Source organism: Capricornis sumatraensis, chromosome 17 (assembly GCF_032405125.1).
Source record: "Capricornis sumatraensis isolate serow.1 chromosome 17, serow.2, whole genome shotgun sequence".
Taxonomy (NCBI): domain Eukaryota; kingdom Metazoa; phylum Chordata; class Mammalia; order Artiodactyla; family Bovidae; genus Capricornis; species Capricornis sumatraensis.
Window position 1 is genome coordinate 71144697 of NC_091085.1, and position 21433 is coordinate 71166129.

Genomic DNA, 21433 nt, shown 5'->3' on the forward strand with positions numbered 1-21433 from the left:
CTGGCGTGGTGGATTCACGCCTGTGAGGCACTTGTTGGAAGTGTGAACCCAGACGTCCACCCAGGCTTCAGGCACCCCAACAATGGAACCATCTCACGGTGCCTCCAGGTCAGGCATGGGGGTAGAGCAGGCCCTGGGTGAGCTCACAAAGGGAGACCACAGGCGGCGGAGCTGGAGGGCTCTGTGTCACCAGGCCATCCTGCATGTGGGTGTCTTTGCAGATACCAGGTCCTACTGGAGGGGCTTTGCCAAGGCCAGGGATAGAGGCATCACGTTTTCAGCAGTGCTGCCAGACGACTTTTCCAAAATGCGTCAGCAGTTTCCATCACCATCTAGGTGTAAGGGTGGTTCAGGGTCCTCACACCCTTGCCAGCAGTGTGAGTTTCCAATCAGAGAGATGAGGAGTGGTGTTTCATTGTTTTCATTTTGGTTCTCTGATTATCTGTGAGAGAGAGGGGGCTTTTAACCCCATGGAGTTCCTCTCCTACGAATGACCTGTTTCTGGCCTTAGTTTCCACGTGTTGATTGATTAGGTACGTACTGGTTTTCAACATTTTTTGAGCCATAAAATCCTTTGTTCGAGTCAACTCTTCCTAGGAATCCTAACATAAGTTGAATGAAAGCAAAGCTGCCTCCTGGAGGAGGGGGTGGGATTCCCAGAGGTACCTATTTGCCCCTCTTCCCCCTCTTCAGCAGCCCCTAGGGCTTATAGTTTGCAAGCAGTTGGTATAGTCCCACCACTCCAGGTCTAAGTGGGGAAACTGAGACCCAAAGTTGCCCAGAAAAGATTGAGGCATGTCCCCAGGTAGGCTGACTGTCAATGGTCATTCAAGAAGGATCTCTAGGGAGATGGTCCATCCATCAGTGATAGGCTCCTCACGTTCAGTCTGTGCCCTGCACGTCATTTGTTTTTTGTGTGATGGTGGTGGGGGCGGGGGGGTGGGTGATGGATGGTGCTGGAGGAGGTGACCTCAGTGTGGAGGTGGCTATGGTGGTGAACATCTTTGCTTGGTTCCTGATCCTCATGGGAGTTCTTCCAAAGTTTTCCTGTGATGTTTGCTGTAGTTTTCTGGTAAATGTCTTTTCTTCAAGTTAAGGAAATTCCTTTCTATTCTTAGATTGCCAAGATTTTTGAATTGTAGATGGACAGTGAAGTTTATCAAACGCTTTCCAGTATCTATGAAAATGATATTGTTGAGTCGTTGTGTCTGACTCTTTCTGCAACCCCCATGGACTGTAGCCCGCCAGGCTCCTCTGTCCATGGGATTTCCCAGGCAAGAATACTGGAGTGGGTTGCCATTTCCTTCTCCAGGGAATCTTCCTGACCCAGGGATCGAACCTGTATCTCCTGCATTGGCAGGGGAGGTTCTTTACCACTGAGCCAGCAGGTGAGATGGTTCTTTCTTCTCACCATGGGGCACTGTATGAAGACCTCCCTGGGAAAGTCCAAATGAACTGATTTTGTCTCAAGCATGGAAACTCGCTCTCTCTCTCTCATCCACTTTCTCTGTCCCTTCTTTCTCTTTACCTAAACACAGACACTTTTTCAGGCCCAGGGAGCTGGACAGTAGAGGAGGGCGAGGCATCAGAATAGAAATGATCTCCCGTGCTGGGTCAGCGCTTTCCGCCTGCCTGACTTCTGCTGCCGTTTCCTGTACTAATCCCGGGGGGACCAGCTCCCCCCCATCTGGTTCCAGACATAGCCCGAGACATTCTGAGGTTGCGTTAAAATGCTGGTGGCAGACAGACAGGGGAGGATCTTGAAGCCTGGCATTCCTCCCCAGGATGCTGGAGGAGGGGGGAGGCCGGGCGGGTGTGTGGTGGCGGAGGAATTTGTCTTGAAAGGGGGGGTGGGTTGGCTCGGGATGTGGGGAGAAGGGCTGGTTGCTAGGCAGAATCGGCAGAGATGAATCATGTCCTGGCGGGAGCTGGTTATGGGCTAAAATGAGAAGTTATCCAAGGATATGGAATCTTGTTGTTTGAGCTGGAAAGGAGTATGGATTCATCGGGTCCAGTCCCCTCATTTTGCAGACAGAGGAACTGCAAATACAGAGAGGGAGAAAGGTTTGCCCAGAAAGTAAGGAACGGATCTCTTGCCTCGTAGCTTTTTCCTGGGATGGTGGCCAAAATAAGCCCTTGGCACCACCTCCTGTATTGTACGCAGTTACTGTTCTAGGTAACCGAGATTTCATGGTGAATCCTTCGACTCGCTTTCCCCGAGCAAGAAAAATTCAGAGTGTTACGCTGTGAGACAAATATATGGACAGTGTGATGTTGGAGTGGAGGGGGGAGGCCTGTCTAGGGAGATGGCATTTGAAGTGAGCTGCAGATGCTGGAGGAGAAGATCTGGGAAGAGGGCTGCAGGCAGTGGGGCCAGTCTGTGCAAAGGTCCTGTGGTGGGGATGAGTTTGGTGAGTTTGAGACACAGCGGGGAGACTAGGGGGCTGAGGGAGGCATAAGGAGGACAGGCAGAGCCTTGGAGACCAGAGAGAGGTTCAGTGGGAAGCTGCCCTGCATCAGGGGCGTGATCCCCGTTGTGACCCCTTCTCCTGCCCCGTGTTGCCTGCTAAGGGCCTGTCCTGTGCATGAATGAGCATTTAGTAAGCCCCTACTGTGTGCTGAGCTGTCCCGGGCCCTTCGTCCACATGGTCTCATTTCATCATGCGGCAGTCTCTCCCAGGCTGACCATTGGAGGAGGACAGATGGGAGAGGCCCACGGCAGGCATCCCTGGCCCAGGCTCTGCCCCTCACTGAGACCCTCTGCTTGATTAGCTCAGCCGGGAAAGGACCAGCCTGCGTGAGCAGCTTGTCCTTTGGTTCAGCTCCTGAAGAAAAAGAGTGGGAAAGGTTGAGAGGAGACTCCAATCCCGGCGGCCGCCCAAGAAGACTTGCCAGGAAGCAGGGCCATGCTGGCCTGAGCCTTTGGGGTTGGAATGGATGCGCGCCCACTGGAAGGGCGGTGGTTCCCAGGGGCTCTGCTGTGGTGGGAAAGTGAGGATCTCGAGCTGGAGGGCAAATGCGACAGTGTGAGAAACTCCCAAAGGGCTCTTTGCCCCAGGACAGTAAGCCCAGCAGATGCCTGGAATTCCACCAGTGATTTACTTGGTGGTGTTATCAAGCCTTCCTTTTGGCTTCTCTTCTTGTAAGATGCAAATCTCCTTTGGAGAAAAGTGAGAAGATGATGTCGCAAACCCAATATTGTGATAAAATTTAGAGATTGTAAGTGATAGGGGCCCAGATGCTGAACAACTCTGAGGGGCCATCAGAGTTTTGTTTTGTTTTGTTTTTCTCCATGGGGTCACTGGAGACTTTGTTGGGGTTACCCTGCCACCCATCTTCTCCCTCTGCTCAGTCCTGCTTTCTTAGCCAGCCTTCCACAGGTGTCAATCCCAGGAACACTCCTGGATCAACACCCGGCTTGTTAACTCCACCTGAGAGTCAACCCTCTGGGGAATCTGACCTAGACTACTGAAGGTGGTAATGATGATGGTTATAAAGTTGATGATGACGGTGATGTTGATGATGAAGGTGATAATGTTGATACTGATGATGATGACAATCATAATGATGGTTTTGATGATGGTGGTCACGTTGATACTGAAGATGACACTGATGCTGATGGTGTGATGATGATGGTGTGATGATGATACTGGTGATGACGATGATGAGGAGGCTGTTGACGGTGGTGGTAACGTTGATACTGGTGATGATGGTATAATGTTGGTGATGGTGATAATGTCGATGCTATGATGACAGTGATGGTGATAATGTTGGTACTGATGATGACCGTGATGATGAAGGTGTTGAAGATGGTGGTGATGTTGATACTGCTGATGACAGTGATAATGATGGAGTCATGTCGATGATGGTGGAAACGTTGATATTGATGCTGGCAGTGATGATGATGGTTGATGTGCCAGTCTGCTCAGGCTGCCATAAGATACCACCGATGTCGTGGCTTGAACAATAAATTTCTTTTTTCACGGTTCTAGAGGCTGGAAGGTCCAAGATCAGATTTCCAGTAGGGCTCAATTTCTGTGGGAGCTTTCTGGCTATTAGATGGCTCCTTTGTCCTCGCATGGCCTATCCTCTGAGCATGAGTGTACCTTTGTACCCTTATGACCTCTTTTAACCTTAATTACCTCCGAAAGACCCTATCTTCAAATATAGTCACAGTGAGGTTAGGGCTTCAGTATATGCATTTTGGGAGAGGGGACACAGTATAGTCCGTAGCAACGGTCATGGTGACAATAACGATGGCGGTGACCGTGATGGTGACGTTTGTCACTACTGCTGACGGTGGTGACGACGGTGGTGATGGTAATGACAAGAATAACTGTGATAGTATTGAGGATGATTATGGTGATGATGATGGGGATGACGGGGATGATGGGGATGGTGATGGACAGAGTCATTTCCTAGGCAAGTTGATAAGAAGTCTAGGGGTCCCCAAGGAGAGAAGGGTCTGGAATTCTCAAGGAGGAAGAAAGGACAAACTTTTTTTTTCCTTCTACATTCCTTAGGATTATGTATCCTGCCTGAGGACAGTCTCTGGATTAAACCTTCTGGCTAATCCTGTCATCTTAAAATGTAAGTTATGGGAGTAGGTCTGGTGAGGTCTTTACAACCTCCAGACATTCTCTGGATTCATTCAGTTCAGTTCGGTTCAGTCGCTCAGTCGTGTCCGACTCTTTGCGACCCCATGAATCGCAGCACGCCAGGCCTCCCTGTCCATCACCATCTCCCGGAGTTCACTCAGAGTCACGTCCATCCAGTCCATGATGCCATCCAGCCATCTCATCCTGGGTTGTCCCCTTCTCCTCCTGCCCCCAATTCCTCCCAGCATCACAGTCTTTTCCAATGAGTCAGCTCTTCTCATGAGGTGTCCAAAGTACTGGAGCTTCAGCTTTAGCATCATTCCTTCCAAAGGAATCCCAGGGTTGATCTCCTTCAGAATGGACTGGTTGGATCTCCTTGCAGTCCAAGGGACTCTCAAGAGTCTTCTCCAACTCATTGGAGAGTATATAACTCCATTGCTAACACTAGCAAGGGGGTACTCTTTCTACCCCCTTCTGATGTCTATGTCAGAAGCTTTCTCTATCTCCTTTATACTTTAATAAAACTTTATTACACAAAAGCTCTGAGTGATCAAGCCTCGTCTCTGGCCCCAGATTGAATTCTTCTCCTCCGGAGGCCAAGAATCCTGGCGTTTTTGCGTGATTCAGCAACAACCTTTCATGATGATGGGGATGATGATGATGGTGATGATGGGGATGATGGGATGATGATGGTGATGATGGGATGATGATGGGGATGATGGGATGATGATGGTGATAATAGGGGTGATGATGGGGGTGATGATAATAGTGATGGGGATGATGATGGCGATGGTGATGATGGCTAACATTCATTGAGTGTTTATTGCATGCCTGGTAATGTGCTTTTTTTTTTTCCACTTGTGATCATTCTTTTAATCCTTACAACACATCTATCACTTGCTATTGCTGTCACTTCAGTCGTATCTGACTCTGTGTGACCCCATAGACGGCAGCCCACCAGGCTCCCCCGTCCCTGGGATTCTCCAGGCAAGAACACTCGAGTGGGTTGCCATTTCCTCCTCCAATGCATGAAAGCGAAAGGTGAAAGTGAAATCACTCAGTCATGTCCGACTTAGCGACCCCATGGACTGCAGCCTACCAGGCTCTTCCATCCATGGGATTTTCCAGGCAAGAGTACTGGAGTGGGGTGCCATTAGGAGCTAGTATTCTGCTGATTTTTCAGGAAGGGAAATCAAAGTTCAGAGAGGTTAAGTACCTGCTCAAGGTCACATAGAGAGATCATGACAGAGCTGGGATTAGAACCCAAGTCCCTAGATCCCCATCCAAGGTTATTCCCTCACATCCTATGGTCCTGCTCAAAGGGGCTGTGTGTGGTGGAGAGGTGTTTGGTGGGGAGGGGTCCAGCCTGACTTCCCCACTGGGGCTTCCTCTGCTCCAGCAGCCTGAGGCCCCAGTGGTGGGGTGGGGGGATGAGGCCCCCAGGACCTCTTTTGCACCAGCAGCTCCAGGGCATCAAGCGTTGTCCTTACCCAGGGGGCCTCCAGGAGTTATTCTGGGATGTGGGCTTCCCTGAGGTGAGGCCACAGGCTGGAGTGCCCAACAGGACATTTCCAAAGATAGCTGGGCAGGGAGGGTGCCGGTGGTATTTGAGGCCGGGCCTTGGGAGTAGCTGTGTTCTGTGGCTGACCAAGTACAGTGGAGTGAGCTTGCCTGTCAAGCCAGGTGTGACAGAAGTCACGTCTGTGTGTCCCCTGCACAGGGGCAGGCAGACTACAACTTGTGTAACTTTGGAGGCCGTGCTCTGAGGGCTCATTCCAAGGCGAAGACACCATAGGCTGGAAGCCTGAAGTTATAGTATTTTGTTTTACTTTATTAATTTTTATTTCATGTCACTCTAGTTTTTTGCCATGGCTTGAGGGATCAGAATACCCTGACCAGGAATCAAACCTGGGCCCCGGCAGTGAAAATGCCGAGTCCTAACCACTGAATCGCAGGGAATTCCTTATAGTATTTTAAAAATAGTAATAGCAGCAGTGATGGTAACAGTGGTTGTAATAGTGACCGTTGCTACGAGTCATGGTAATGAGACTGATGTTGACAGGAGTAAAAACGGCCGTAAGAGAGAATAGGCCAGTCACGGTCTGAGCTCTCGGGCTGGAGCCCGGCTGCGGCCACGTCCTGGCTCTGTGACCTTGGACACATGCCTTTACCTTTTAGTTTCTTCCTCTGTAAAATGGGATGATCATAGAATTTTAGGATTTCTGTGCAGAGTAGATGAGCTCATCTGTATAAAGCACCCAGCAGCTGTGCCGGGTGTGTCTCTGCGGCTAAAGAGCCATGCGACCGTGACAACAGTGAACATTAAGTGCCACGTGCTTCACACGCTTCCTCTCATTTAATGGCCACGTCAACCAGACCAGGTGGGTCCTACTGTCACCCCATTTTGCAGATGAATGAATGGAGATTTGGATGGTTGAGGTCTCTTGTTCAGGGTCACACAGGGCTAGGCAGCATTTGAAGCCACTGTTTCTGACTCCAAGGCTCTAAGCTCACCCTGCTCTGTCCTGCTGCTGCTCCCTGGGTGGAGAAGGTCTTCTTTGGGGAGCCCTCCTTGAGGGCTGAGCTGATGTCATCTTGAGGGATGGAGGAAGCAAGCAGACAGGCCACAAAGCCACCAGTGAGAGAGGTACTCATATCCATCTTCTGGCTGGGGCTGGAGCTCATCCGCAGGGTCCCCCTAACTCTGCCAAGATTCAGTGGGACCCGGAAATCTGTCCCATCACGAAAATGGACACAGAGTCTGCTCTCTTGTCTCAAGTTCAAGGGGCCTTAATCACCTCTCATTTGCTTGGCTTTTTAAGAAGACTCCAGGATACAGACAGCCGGTTTTGGCAGGACAGTGCTTAATGGGAAGTTGTAAAAGTGCATGTCGATGTGGTCCCAAGTGGCTGGAATCCAGGAATAACATTAGACTACAGATGTGGTCATAGCCACGGGGTGGTGCTTTGGGGGTGGGAGGTGGGCAGAGGACCACAGCTGGAGCTCTAACCTACCACTTCCTCACTGTGCTATCTGAGGAAAGTCATTTCACCTTTCTGAGCCTCTGTTTCTCCATCTGTCCTTCATCCATCCACTCACACACCCTCCACCCAACCCCTCCATCTACCCATCCATCCACTCACACATCCTTCCTCCCTCCATCCATTCACTAAATAAGCATTCATGAAGCCCCTAATAAGACAAGAGCTGGACCAGAGGCTGGGTCCCATAATTGACATTTGTTGTTCAGTTGCTAAGTTGTGTCAGACTCTCTGCAACCCCATGGCCTGTAGCCCACCAGGCTACTCTGTCCATGGGATTTCTACTGGAGTGGGTTGCCATTTTCTTCTCCAGGGGATCTTCCCGACCCAAGGATTGAATTTGCATCTCTTGCATCTCCCACATTGGCAGAGGGATTCTTTACCACTAAGCCACCAGTTCAGTTCAGTTGCTTAGTTGTGTCTGACTCTTTGCGACCCCATGAACTGCAGCATGCCAGGCCTCCCTGCCCATCACCAACTCCCGGAGTCTACCCAAACTCATGTCCATCCAGTTGGTGATGCCATCCAACCATCTCACCCTTTGTTGTCCCCTTCTCCTCCTGCCCTCAATCTTTCCCAGCATCAGGGTCTTTTCAAATGAGTCAGCTCTTCGCATCAGGTGGCCAAAGTATTGGAGTTTCAGCCTCAGCATCAGTCCTTCCAATGAACACCCAGGACTGATCTCCTTTAGGATGGACTGGTTGGATCTCCTTGTAGTCCAAGGGACTCTCAAGAGTCTTCTCCAACACCACAGTCCAAAAGCATCAATTCTTCAGTCCTCAGCTTTCTTTACAGTCCAACTCTCACATCCAAACATGACCACTGGAAAAACCATAGCCTTGACTAGATGGACCTTTGTTGGCAAAGTAATGTCTCTGCTTTTTAATATGCTGTCTAGATTGGTCATAACTTTCCTTCCAAGGAGTAAGTGTCTTTTAATTTCATGGCTGCAATCACCATCTGTAGTGATTTTGGAGCCCCCCAAAATTAAGTCAGCCACTGTTTCCCTATCTATTTGCCATGAAGTGATGGGACCGGATGCCATGATCTTAGTTTTCTGAATGTTGAGCTTTAAGCCAACCTCTTCGCTCTCCTCTTTCACTTTCAGGGAAGCCATAACTGATATTACTGTCATCAGTAGAAGGCCAAATCATGAACCATCCTACATGGAATCCTGGGTAGCTGTTAATGAGGTTGGTCTACGGCAATTGAAATGGAGAAATATGGTTAAGAGGAAAATAAAAAGATACGGAAGTATGTGTAGTATGCTACCATTTGTGTAAAAAATGAAAAAATGAACAGGCATTTCCAAAGCATATCCACATAAAAATTTCTGGAAAGACAGCTAAGAAACAGATATCAGAGATTGCCTATGAGGAGGGAGACTGGGGAATTAGTAGGGGTGGTAAGGAAGCTTATCTATCATTCTGTTCCTTTTCAGGCTGTTTAAATTAGTTAATTATATTTATTAATATTATGTTTTACATTTTTATTTGTTTATTCTTCGCTATGCTGGGCCTTCTCTGCCACGCATGGGCTTTCTCCAGCCGCAGCGAGCTGGGGCTGCTCTCTAGCCTTGGTGCAGGGGTTTCTCATTGTAGCGGCTCCCCTTGGTGTGAAGCACAGGCTCTGGAGTGCTCAGGCTCAGTAGCTGTGTGGCTCTTGAGCTCTAGAGCTCGGGCTTGGTTGCCCCACGGTATGTAGGATCTTCCCAGACGAGGGACTGAACAGATGTCCCCTGCTTTAGTGGGCGGATTCTTAACCCCTGGATTCCCAGGGAAGTCCTGAATTTAAAAAAAAAAAGTATATTACCTATTTATTTATTTATTTATTTTTACCTATTAAAATATGAAAAAAAATTTGTTTAAAAAGGACTCAAGTTTCTGAGTAATGATACAGAAAGACAAGGCAAGAGCGGAGTACAAAAACCATCCGTAATATGTATGGGATCAGGGAACGGCAGGTGCTCTGGGAGCAGCGATGGCGCCTAGCTCAGCCTGGGGGAGTCGGGATCGGCTTCCCTGCGGAGGCAGTGTCTGAGATGAGGCTCCCAGGCTGAGTGGAAGTTAAGGGAAGGTGCCTGGCTGGGCTCTTGCTGGTGGGGGGAGTAGCACAGGGCTGAAAGGGAGGTTTGGTGGGCCCGGAGCAGAGAGATGGATCGATGTAGCAGGAAGTTTGGATTTGTTTGAAGGGCGATAGGGAGCCAGGGACAGGTTTCAAGAGGAGGGACAGGGTCAGAGTAGGGACTGGACTCCAGCAGTGAGGCTGGAGGCAGGGAGGCCTGTGGGGAGGCCAGGAGAGAGGTGATAGAGGCCCAGACCAAGGCAGATACATGAGGTGGGAGGGGCAGAGAGGGAGTTGGGGGTGGAAAGGGACGCCTTCTCATAGGAGCGTCAGCCTCCATGGAAAGAATTTCAGCAAACTGCTTGGCCAAGTGCAGAGCACTCCATGGTGGTTCTCTCTCAGGGCTTCATTCTGTGAAACTCCCGGCGAGCTTTGGGAAAACGTCTGTGCCCAGGCCCTACCCACAAAGCATCAGATTTAATTGGATGTTGGGTTAAATTGGGCTCCCGGATGACTGAGGCACGGCTGGGGCCAGGCACAGTGCTTGGCGGCAAGTTGGCCAAATGAATGGATTAGGGCTCACTCTGTGTTGGGGGTCACCTCCTGCTGATGCTCAAGGCACAGGGGAGCATCCGGTGGTGTCGAGTTCTGCAGGAAGCAAACAGGGCGGGCGAATCTCGGCCTCTGAGGTCTCCCAGCCCACGCCCAACCTCGTGGCCTGGGAGTAGCTGACCTCCCGAGCCAGTTTGCTTGTTTGAAACAATGCCCACCCCAGAGGGCTGTGCTGAGGATGGAGGGGATTACAAATGTGAGGGCCTGGCCCGACACAGGAGTGCACAGAGCTTCTGTCACTTACACGTTGGGATCTCCCGTGGAAGAGTTTACGTGGAGATGCGAAGATTGTTGGGATGTCAACATCTGTAGACTTGAGTTCACCCATGGGGACATGGTGCCCCCCTGTGGTTCAGACTAGCTGTGTCTGGGCCAAGAACAGTCTCTCATGGAAGTTCAACCAAAATGTTCTTATCTTTCAGCTACATGACCACATATTTTGAGGTTTGGGCTATTGCCGTGGCTGTTTATGAACAGCTTCTGATGTGTAGAATTTAGGCTTGGCTCTGAAAGGGTGTAACTGGGACAAAAATGTCTCGTTTTAAAAAGGTTGCAAAGAACAGTGGTGGGGAATTGCAGGGTGGCCACATATAATGAAGAGACAAGCACAGCCTAGAGGGACCGTGAATTAAACAGCAGAGACGCCACACGGGACAATGTGACATGGTTCCACCCGGCTGCTCTAATTTGAGGTTCTGATGAAGGCCTTGCTCTGTGGCCTTCCCCACTGGGTGTGGGGAAGGGCCTTTGAAGTTCCATGCCCTTCCCCAGAACCCAGAGGAGTTTCGTTTCATGGTTTTTGTTTTTTTTTTTAAACAAAGGAGGTATGTTTAAGAGAAGACCCAGCCAGCCTATGCCTGAACGTCAGGACATCTTACTTTTGAAGTTGGAGATCTGAGTCTTAGCTGGCATTTTGAGGTCATGTTTTCACCAGACCATTGGACCTCCTGTAGTGGGGCTTTGAGCTGCTGTGTGACCGAGGGCATCTCTGCATGACCCCCCACCCATCGCCTGTCTACCCTGGGGGAGGATGGGATAGGCGGACAGAGATGAGGTGCCTGTTACTTGTCCCTGAGTCAGAGGTGGATGTTTTAAAACTTTAGATCACCGTACACATACAGACTGTTCAGAACGAACTGCTTAAGTATCACAGCTGTGCAGGTGTGGACCAAAGAGGTTTCTTCCTGATGGCTTGGTTCATCGCCTCCACACAAAACCACCCAAGAGGTTCTCAAGAGTCGGGTATTGGAACAAACTTATGGCTGCTGGTTGGGGGGTAAGGATGGGAAAAGGGACAAGTAAGGAGTTTGGGATGGACATGTACACACTGCTATATTTAAATTGGATAACCAACGAGGGCCTGCTGGACAGCACAGGGAACTCTGCTCAACGTCGTGTGGCAGTCTGGACGGGAGAGGGCCGTGGGGGAGAATGGATACGTATATTTGTATGGCTGAGGGCCTCTGCTGTCCACCTGAAGCTATTACAACATTGTTAATTGGCTATACTCCATTAAATAAAAAGTTTAAAAAAAAGTCAGATATTGGAACTGCCTGGCCAGATCTGGAGCAGACCCTGGGCCTAGAAACTGCTATTTAAAGCTCATTCCTCAGGCCTCTATCTGTTTTCGGTCCACAGCTTTAGGGTAGAGTCCAAGCCAGAGTTCCTCAGATTTCAGAAACCAGGGGAGTTACAGAAAGAATCTCTTGGAGTCACTTTGAGTTGCCAGCCTGCTATTCAGTAAAGACCAGTGAAGAGTAATGGCCATATCCTTCCCCCGCTCGTTTCAGGAGACGTCACTGACATCGGCTTTGTGAAGACCTTCACGCGTGGTCTTTGCCGCCCGGCTTGCTTGGAGAGGAGCCTCGGTCATCACCCCATCCAGCATCTGTGAATGAACCCCGTGGGGCTGAAGGCAGTCCTGTGAAGGGAGGGAGGGGCCCCAGCGACAAGGCTTACCAGAGAGACACTCTTACAACATTCCTTTATTTATTATATGGATGCAAAATCTGCTTTAGGTACAATACTTGTATGTTATTTGGTCCTACCAAATAATCTTACCAAGGCATTCTACTGGTCATCTTCCCCCAAAAGATTCAGGTAGAATTAGATATTGTGCACTTCACGACTCCCCAAACCTGAGACTTTGCTACTGATTTCAGTTTTGGGGTCATACACACAGATTGAGATAGACACGCGCGAGGTTAAGGCGATGCAAGTGAGCTGCAGGAAACCCCAGGGTTCAGAACAACTACGCTGTGTATTTTGCTTGAGTTAAGACTCGCAAGGTGAGCAGCACAGGTTGTGTGGACCTCAGAGCGCTTTTATTTAGTGTGAGGGCTCCGGGATGCCTCTGTGGCTGCGTGGCGGGGGTGCTGGCGGCCTGCGGGGCGTCTGAGGCCCCTGTCACCGGGGCTCACTTCTTCTCGGCCTCTCCTGCTTTGGGCTCTTGTTTCAGCTTGTAATCAGCCAGGGCGGCCTTGATGGCGTCTTCAGCCAGCACTGCAGGTAACGGAACAAAACACAGCCTGTAGGTTTCTACATCTTTAAGAGCTGAGACAGTGGTGCTGGGACGGGCTTGACAGTCCCCTCACCAGGGTGCAGGGTCAGGAGCAAGCTGGCCGTTTCCTGAGCCACCCCCTTGGGGCGGCTCTGGGACAGACGGGGGGGCACACACCTGGGATTCTACGTTAGCTCAGCCTCTCGCTGGGATAGGGTGAGGTCTGGGGCACTGGGAGGGGTGCGCGGGGACCGACACAACAGATGTTAGTCCTCAGCTGCTCACAAGCAAGTCGGGATAACACGGTGGATGTCGGTGATGCTGGCTGGCATAACTCGGGTCACGTCAGTCTGGGGGTGGGATGGCATTTGCCGGCTCACTCTAGTGATCCCAAGTTTGGCAGCTTTTATTTTGGAGTCGGTATTAAAAGGGAGGCTTCTGGGGAAACAAGCATTGAGAAAGCTGGAGTGGCGGTGGAGAGCACTGGCTAAGTTCCAGCGCCCATGAAGGCCTGATGAAAAGGCAGGGGTTTCTCTGAAACCACGTGAAAATGTTTACAAGCTATGGCCTTTATTCTCGGGTATTTGAGACTCCAGCTTCAGTGGAAAGAACGAGGGTCTCAGCAGACCTCTGTCTGGGCCCTGGCACTCACGTCTTGCCCTGTGAGTCCTGCCCAGGCAGGAGGCCTGGCTCTCTCCTGATCTTTAACTAATTTGGTCAGTAAACCTCCATCACTTAGTTAAGGCTACTGTGTCTCATTCTCTCCTTCCCCTAGAAGGGTGAGATTTTTAAGGCTTTAGACTGAACGGGAAAGCCAAGTAAAAGCCTTCGGCATCTGGGCTTTCTCTCAGGACAGTGAAGAGAAGGGTACTGCACAGCTGGGCTGAGTCATCCCATATACACAGATGCAGACCCCGAGAGTAAAGGCCTCTGGAAAGGAAGTGATAAAATGCACGGCAGATGGGATTATGTGGAAGCTGCATTTTCTCCTTCACCGGTGCCAACTTCACCACGGTGGGGTGGGAACAGCACAGATTCCGAATCAAAGTCTGGGCTTTAGACTCTGGCCCTTCCCTCAGGAGCTGTGAGGCTGGGCGGCTTGAACCTGAGCCCTCATTTCCTGCTCTGTGAGGGGGAGGTGAGGACACGACTGGAGGACATTCCGAAGGGTCAGATGTGAGGCCGCGACCAGCTCGGCTTGATGCCCAACCCACAGCACCCGCCGGGAGACCCTGGGGCTCTGATCTTCTGGAGGCTGTGAAGACAACCCGAGCTCTAATCCTCTGAGGTTATAAAGGTGGATTCCACGACCCCAAAGGACTCACCATTCACCTGTCCAAATGCACATGGACACCATTACGAAAACGCCCCAGTCCCACCCCTGCCCCCAGCCCAAGCCCGTTGGCATGCTGGAGGCGACACGTACTGGAGCAGTGCAGCTTCACAGGCGGGAGGCACAGCTCCTTGGCGATGTCTGTGTTTTTGATGGTCAAGGCTTCCTCCACCTGAGAGGCAGACAGGACAGAGGGGCAGCTTTGGTGATGCTCTGTCTGGTGGGGCCGAAGAGCAAACATTGCTGGCCTGGGGTGAGCCCAGCCTGCAGAGACACTGTCACAGCCAGGAGCAGAGCCCGGGGAGGCTCGGAGGGATCTCCTTGAGGCCAGCAGCTCCAGCCGTTTTTTCGTTTTTCCTCGGCCAAATAGCATGAGGGAGTGTAGTTCCCGACCAGGGATTGAACGTGCGTTCCCTACAGGGGAAGCACCGAGTCTTAACCACTTGACCACCAGGAAGTCCCCTCGAGCCTATTTGCCGAAAGGCAGTGATTTCCTGCGTTGGTTGTGTTACTATGAGTTCTCTGATGTCCATCGATTCTGTGAGCTGGATGGTGTCAGCGAGGTGGGCGGGGCCAGGGCCAGCAGCATAGACAGCTCCTAGGAGGAGACCTTGGGGCACATCCCCGGCCTGTAGGAGGACTTTTCACCTCCAGGTGGACTGAAAGAACGCCTGGACTTTGTCTCAAGCCAAGGGCAGAGCCGGAGGCAGGCTTCTGTGGAGCAGGGCCTGCTGCCTTAAGGAAAGCATTTTCCCAGCCTGTCCCCCAGTCTCCCAAGTCAGCTAACTCTACTGAATTAAGCTTCAAGTTCTGTTCCTGTGAACTCAGATGGGAGGCTCTCAAGGTCAGAGAAATGCCCTCTCTCCACTTTCTGAGGTGCCGTCTCCTCATGCCCACTCCCCCAGAGGCTCGTTCTGGACAGATCGGCCAGCACAAGCTGGGTCTTTGCTTCCTGGCCCTGAGGAGCCTGCTGGCCAGGAGGCCCTGAGTCACAGGGGACTGGTGGCACGTGGCCTGGCTGCAGAGCTGCCTGGCACAGGCCTCTGTGACTCAGCCTGCTGAACTCCGGCTGCTGGGGCCGCAAGGACGAGCACCTACAGTCTGGCCTTTCTGAGAGGTTTTAATGAGGACGGGACTTTCGAAAGGCTAGTCAGTTATCTCATGAATCCTTGTAAGCCACCTGCAATCCTTCCTGACACCAGATGGGAAGAAATAAACAAAACAAACCACGGTACACCCGCCCCCGAGCAGACTTAGGCTTCTAAGAAATGATAACATCCGTGTCCCTGGAGAAAGCCAAAGATTTCTCTCCACTTCTGTTGTGTTCTAGGAGTAGGTGGGGACCTTTTTTTGATTTAGTTAAAACACCACCAAAACCCCCAAACAAATAACAATGGTCCACAACAACAGAAAACCCCAAACTAAAAAAACACTTAAGATTATCCATGATTCCCAATGTGGAGAAGAATTTGATAAAAATCTGGGTAAGCAAAATTAAGAAAATCCTTGGAATATTTACAAAAAAATTATAGCGTGTGTTTGTTTAAGACCTTCCCTTAACCAAGAGGCAGGTGTGTGGGGATAGGACTTAATTCCAGCTTTCAAGAGCCTTACCGTCTTCCCCTTGACCCATTCGGTGGCTAATGAGCTGGAGGCGATGGCAGAGCCACAGCCAAATGTTTTAAACCTGGCGTCCACGATCCTCCCCTTTTCATCCACTTGAATCTGGAAAAGAGGCAGGAGTTAGCAGGGTTCTGGCACTGCCCGCAGAGCCCGGCACCTAGGGAGGCCCGCAGGGCACTTCCTAAGAGTTTCGCTCCTGCTTTCCATACTTAAAAGTTTGGGCGTTGATTATTGAGGCCCCTCTGTTTCAAAGAGTTCAGCAATGAAAAGCTGCAAGCAGGAACAACTATACAGAATTATACGGGCCTCGCTGGCAAAGATCAGCCAAAAAGTGTGCCTCCTGCCCAGTCTCCTCCCACTCCCAAGCCTGACTTTTGGCTTCCCAGCTGCTGGGTCAGTGTGCACCTTTAAGCACTGGCAGTGAAGGTCACTGGCTGGTGCTTTCCCCTTTGACGTCAAACTGCAAGCAGTGTGTTCCTCCCTGCCTTGCTTCTGTTCTCCAAGATAGGCATGAAGCCGCCTGGCCAGCTTCCCACCACAGTGACGAAAGAGATGTGGAGAAAGCTATGGTTTACCAGAGTGCAGGGCGCTTCCACCGTGGGGGCAGGCAGAGTTTGATTTATGGCATTTCCTGTCCCTCTGGGGATAGCTAACTGATACAGTGAGTATGAACGTGAGATCTGTTTATTCTGTCAGAAGGGGTCAGCACAGTTTACCAGGAGGACTAGGATTCAGCCCCTGCTGGAATCATTTGTAACAATGACTTCTCCCACCTCACAGGAATCAAGATGGGGACCAGAGGAAATGCTGGACATGTAAATGCTCTGTCAACTACAGAACACTGTACAAACAAAGGGGTCACTGTTACCACCAGTAAAGATGGAAACCAGGGGTACCTGTAATTTCATGACATCACCACACGCTGGAGCCCCCACCAATCCAGTCCCAACATTTTTAGATGTCTTGTCAAGGGACCCCACATTTCGGGGATTTTCATAATGATCCACAACCTGAAATGAGAGTGAAGAGAAATCACAGTCACTCTTTTTTGCTGTTCATCTCCCCGACTTTGATGGCAAGCTCCTTCAAGTCAGCAAGCTGGACCTGGCAGGCCATCACTAAATACCAAATTTCACTTGGGCAGGATTTAAGAGAGATGGGGATCCTGGAGAAAAATCAGCAAAATCATGTCTTAATTCTGTGGGGTTTTGAACCACAACTAATTACTTGACCTCTAACCACCCAAGTCACAGAGTTGGGCTCGAACAGCACTTTTGTAATTTCGGAAGAAAATCCATTCTCAAAAGAATGATTACTATTCAAAAACCTATACGTCTGTATGGTCCCAGAAGCCTCATGGAGATTGTTACGGGAGGAACAAGGCTATGGAATACGGCCATTTGTGTGTGGTGATAAATAACCACCATGACTGTATTTCGGGGCCCTGAAATCTGCGGTGCCGCAGCGCGCCCTGGTGGCGGAAAGGCTGCGCGCGCCAGGTCATTCCGCGTGTACGGTCAACAATATACAGCCCTGGGTCCGCGGGGAGTGAGGTCTGTGCGCAAACGCGTGGAAGCCAGAACAGAGAAGACATCTATTCAAACTGGCATACGCGAGGCTTTAAAAACCTTGCGGTTTGTTTCCCAGTTAGTCGTTAAGTATTCCGAACTTCCAGTCCCCTTCCCCCGACCTATCCGACCACGGATTTTGACTTCCAAGTCCAAGGATCTGTAAGATAATATCCAGTCTGGACTTTCTGCCCCGGGGTTGATTTACCGCATTCCTTTTTTTACTTAACCGGTTCCCAAGCGAGACACGTCTCATGTGGCTGCCAACTACCCAACCTGTCTTAACGCACAGCATCCCACCACCCCCAAACAAAACCAAACCAAACACAAAAACGTGACGACTGTTGGTTACACGTCCATGTCCACTCGGAGGCTCTGAGCTCTTGCAACAGTAACACCGACCCTCAGTGGCCTCCCTGTGCCAAGCGCCCTGCCCTGGACTCCGCAGGCAATGGACTGGCGTACGGGGGCGCTGCCCAGACCCCATCTGACGAGCGCGGGGCAGTGACTCGCCCAAGGTCACTCGGCCGCTGTGTGTCCGGCTAGCCCGGACAGAGCAGGACCCTGCTTCCTGGGCAGCAGAGAGGTTTAAAGGCTGGATGGATGTTTCAGATTGAGGGCAGCTGCCGCTAGGCTAGCGGGAGCTGTCATTCTTGTTTCAGGCGCGGTTAGTTGCCCCAGCGCAGCGAGGGAAAGCCATTCGAGGCGGCCTCTTGAGAGGAAGGCCCCTCCATCCAGGGTTGGGGGCGGCCAGGGCCCTGGGCTGCAGTCGGGGTTCCAGGGCCGCGCAGAGCCGGGAGGGCCACTAGGCTGGGCTTCCGCTAGGACCCCTAAGTCCTCTGGGGGGTCCTCGCACTTCCGCCCGCCCCCCCGCCCGGTGCGGACCCCCGGGCCGCTCTTACCTTCTTGTGATAGAGCCGAGCGGGAGCTGAGAGCTCCCGGGCGGGCAGGCGCGGGGGCCGGAGCAACAGGGCCGACGCCGCCCGCCTCAGACGGCCCGCTCCCGCCGCCGCCATCTTGAGGGCTCGCGCCTGCGCAGGTGGAGCGCGCGGCCGAGGGGAGGGGCGCGTGCGCGAGTCGGCTCCCAGCTGGGAGCGCGCACCCTCTGAAGTACCGGCGACCTTGCGCCTGCGCCCTCCCGCTGCGTTCACGTGTCCCCGTTTTGTTCCCGGGGCGCGGAGCCTAAAGGTTTGAAATCGTTCGAGGGCTGGTCCACCGAGCTGGGTTCTGAATATTGAGGATCCTTGAGCTGGAAATCAGGACCCAGCTTTGCGTTCACAAAGCCCCACCGCCTAATTCGGCGCAGAGGCTCAACCAGTCCACCCTTCTTGGCTCTATTTTGCGGCTTAGGAATTTGAGGATCGGAACGGTTTAGTAACTTGCCCTAGGTTGCCCAGAGGGGCCCAGTTGGGATTCTGACTTGAACAGTCCTGAGTTAGAATCTTATTTCTGCTCCTAACTGGCTGTGTGCTGCTAAGTGAAACATAGTGTCATTGTAAACCTCGATCTTTTTTGTACTAATTCAAGGACAGTTCTTCATCCATTGAGCAAATCTTGTGTTGAGTATCTACTTTTTGTCAGGGTGCTTTGGGAAAACCCAAGACGACACAAGCTTGCTACTGAGGGAGCAAGGCAATAAATAGACCCACCAAGGCTTTTCTACCACTAAAGTGAGAAGCTTAACTAAAGGAAAGAATACTTTGCTCTGATTTTAAAAATTGTATATGTTTATGTCTCCATTAAAAAGCAAACTGGCACAGATTAAATCACAAGATATAGCAATGAAGAGATTCTAAGTAAATGTTTATTAATGTAATTTATTGATACTGGTTTGCAGAATATGATCCTATAAAATCAAAACTCACACGTGTATTTAAGTGCTAGGCGCCAGGCATTCGATAAAGAGAAGGAATCTCTGGGAAATGAGTTATTCTCATGAATGGTGCAATCGATCCTTCCGTGAGGACTTAAGACTTTTCTGCGCGTTTGAGGCTCAGTTGCTGGGGAGACTGACTCACGCGCCAGGTCAGAGTAGGTGGTAAGGTATTTATTCCAAGAAACATTTTTGACCTTCTCAAGATGGCGCCAAACCCTTAATTACAACCATCACGCTCACTCCGTGGCTGCCTCTATGGCTTCCACTTCCTGCCTAAGGACCCAACTGCTGTCCGACGTTGTGCCGAAACGCATGCCCTGTTGGTGAGCTTTTTTTTCGAACAAGAGCTACTGAAAGTATATAAAATAACATGAATCTCGTGTATTTCGAGATTTCCATGTCATCCGAGGCGCATAGTTTCTCTGCAGGTGGCAGACGGGCGGGATTTTGACCAGGCGCGCGCCGCGGGCAGCTCCAACTACTGCGGGTCTTTGGCGGCCAAGTGAGGACCCGGGAGTCTTTGGAAGTCCAAGATGGCGACGGCGGCCGCAGCATCGGCTTCTGAAGCGGAGGCTGAGCCCAAGGCCGGGCCCGAGGCCGAGGGAGAGGAGGATGAGGCTAAGGCGGCTCGGGCGAGGAGGAAGGTGTTATCGCGGGCCGTGGCCGCTGCGACGTACAAGACCATGGGGCCAGAGTGGGACCAGCAGGAGGAAGGCGTGAGTGAGAGCGATGGAGATGAGGAGTACGCCATGGCTTCCTCGGCCGAGAGCTCCCCTGGGGAGTACGAGTGGGGCTACGACGAAGAGGAGAAGAACCAGCTGGAGATAGAGCGGCTGGAGGAGCAGGTGGGCGCGGGCGTGGGCGGCGGCGGCGGCGGGCTCTCTCCCTCGGGTTCCCAGGCCCCGGCCCACCTCCGTGGTCCTCGGAGGTAATAAAAAGCGCCAAAGCCTCCAAATCGCAGTTTCCCAGCGCGTCTCCGGTCCTCGGAGCGCTTACTGCTCGCCAGGTGCTTCGCAAGTGTTATCCTATTGAACCTTCGCCAGAACCCGGCGAGGGAATTGTTGTATTTCCCGTTTTGTGGGAGGACCCTGAGGCTCCCGGTGGAGGGAATTCTCTTGCTCACCATTACACTTCCTGCAAGTGGCGAGTCAGGCTTTGCACTTTGAATCGACTCCGCAACTCCCCCTCTTAGCCATACGGGTCAACTGTGTCTAGGCCTAGAAATAAGATTCTTTTCCTCCAAGAAGAGTTGTTTGCTTGTAGGAATGACGAAGATAAGGAGCTCTGGCGTGGTAGGGAAAATAGTGACCGTGACGGTGATAATAGAAACGGAATAGCGTCTGGAGGCTAAGGCCCCAGTTCTAGCTCTTCCACACCCGTGTGTGCTGGGGCCAATATTTTAACGTTTCTCATCCTCCACTCTGTAAACTGGGACAAACGGTTCCCGCCCAGAGAATTGTCGTAACGGTAATCAGGGCTCGGGGCCTGGCAATAGTAGCTATGTGATTTCTAATCTGTAACCTTAGAAGGTACAGGTGTTGGTGTCTCCTATGTAATCTAGGATCCCAGCAGGAAGTAGGTGGCACATTCAAGTTAGGAGAGTTTGGAGTAAAGGTCCATAAAGAGACTGGGCTTCCCAGGTGGCTCAGTGGTGAATCCGCCTGACAGTGCAGGAGAGGTGGCTTCGATCCTTGGGTCAGGAGGATCCCCTGGAGAAGGAAATGGCAACCCACTCCAGGATTCTTGGCTGAGAAATCCCATGGACAGAGGAGCCTGCCAGGCTACTGTCCGTGGGGTCACAAAGAGTCGGACAAGACTGGGCACAGCACAGCGATGGAGAGACTTTTGAGTCTAGGGCAGGGAAGTCAGGAGCAAAGGTTTGGTTTCCCAGGGCTAGTAGTAGCAGGACCTTTAGGTGTCCCCTTTAGTCCTGTAGAGGTGATGGAGTGACTGGTTTTCTAGTTTGTGGAGAGGATCCCTGAGAGGAGTTGAGATGTTTGTTCCAGGGAGGTAGCCCCTGTTTCCCATCAGGAAGGAGGGTGGGCAAGAAGTACCCTGACCTACCTCTCTGCCTCGCTTCCACATGGCCTGTTGGGCAAATCCTGTTGGAACCCCGAGACCCAGAGACCCCATGGATGTGGTCCACACGGTGGGTCCCAGGACAGGGAGGGGAGAGAGTGGAGTAGTGTTGGAGGGGAAGAGATGGAGCTCCATCTCA

At 51.6% G+C, this 21433-nt stretch overlaps 2 protein-coding genes across 4 annotated transcripts in view; one reads left to right on the plus strand and one right to left on the minus strand.

The window, feature by feature from the left end:
* Nucleotides 1-12297: 12297 nt before the first annotated feature.
* Nucleotides 12298-18364, minus strand: ISCU (iron-sulfur cluster assembly enzyme). Of its 2 annotated transcripts, none has more exons than XM_068989973.1 (5): nucleotides 18242-18364; nucleotides 16668-16781; nucleotides 15763-15873; nucleotides 14242-14320; nucleotides 12298-12817 (listed from the first exon to the last, which is right to left on the minus strand). In XM_068989973.1, exons 1-5 carry the CDS (start codon nucleotides 18353-18355, stop codon nucleotides 12732-12734), a joined length of 504 nt encoding a protein of 167 aa, XP_068846074.1. In that variant the 5' UTR covers nucleotides 18356-18364; the 3' UTR covers nucleotides 12298-12731. The 2 variants fall into 2 exon arrangements, with proteins under 2 accessions (XP_068846074.1, XP_068846075.1); XM_068989974.1 differs by lacking the exon at nucleotides 12298-12817 and adding an exon at nucleotides 13551-13585.
* Nucleotides 18365-19748: 1384 nt separating this feature from the next.
* SART3 (spliceosome associated factor 3, U4/U6 recycling protein) overlaps nucleotides 19749-21433 on the plus strand; it is a 39369-nt gene continuing 37684 nt past the window's right edge. For both annotated transcript variants that reach the window (XM_068989782.1, XM_068989783.1), the window contains exon 1: nucleotides 19749-20060. In XM_068989782.1, the coding sequence (XP_068845883.1) occupies nucleotides 19749-20060 (312 nt within the window). The remainder of the gene's footprint in view (nucleotides 20061-21433) is intronic.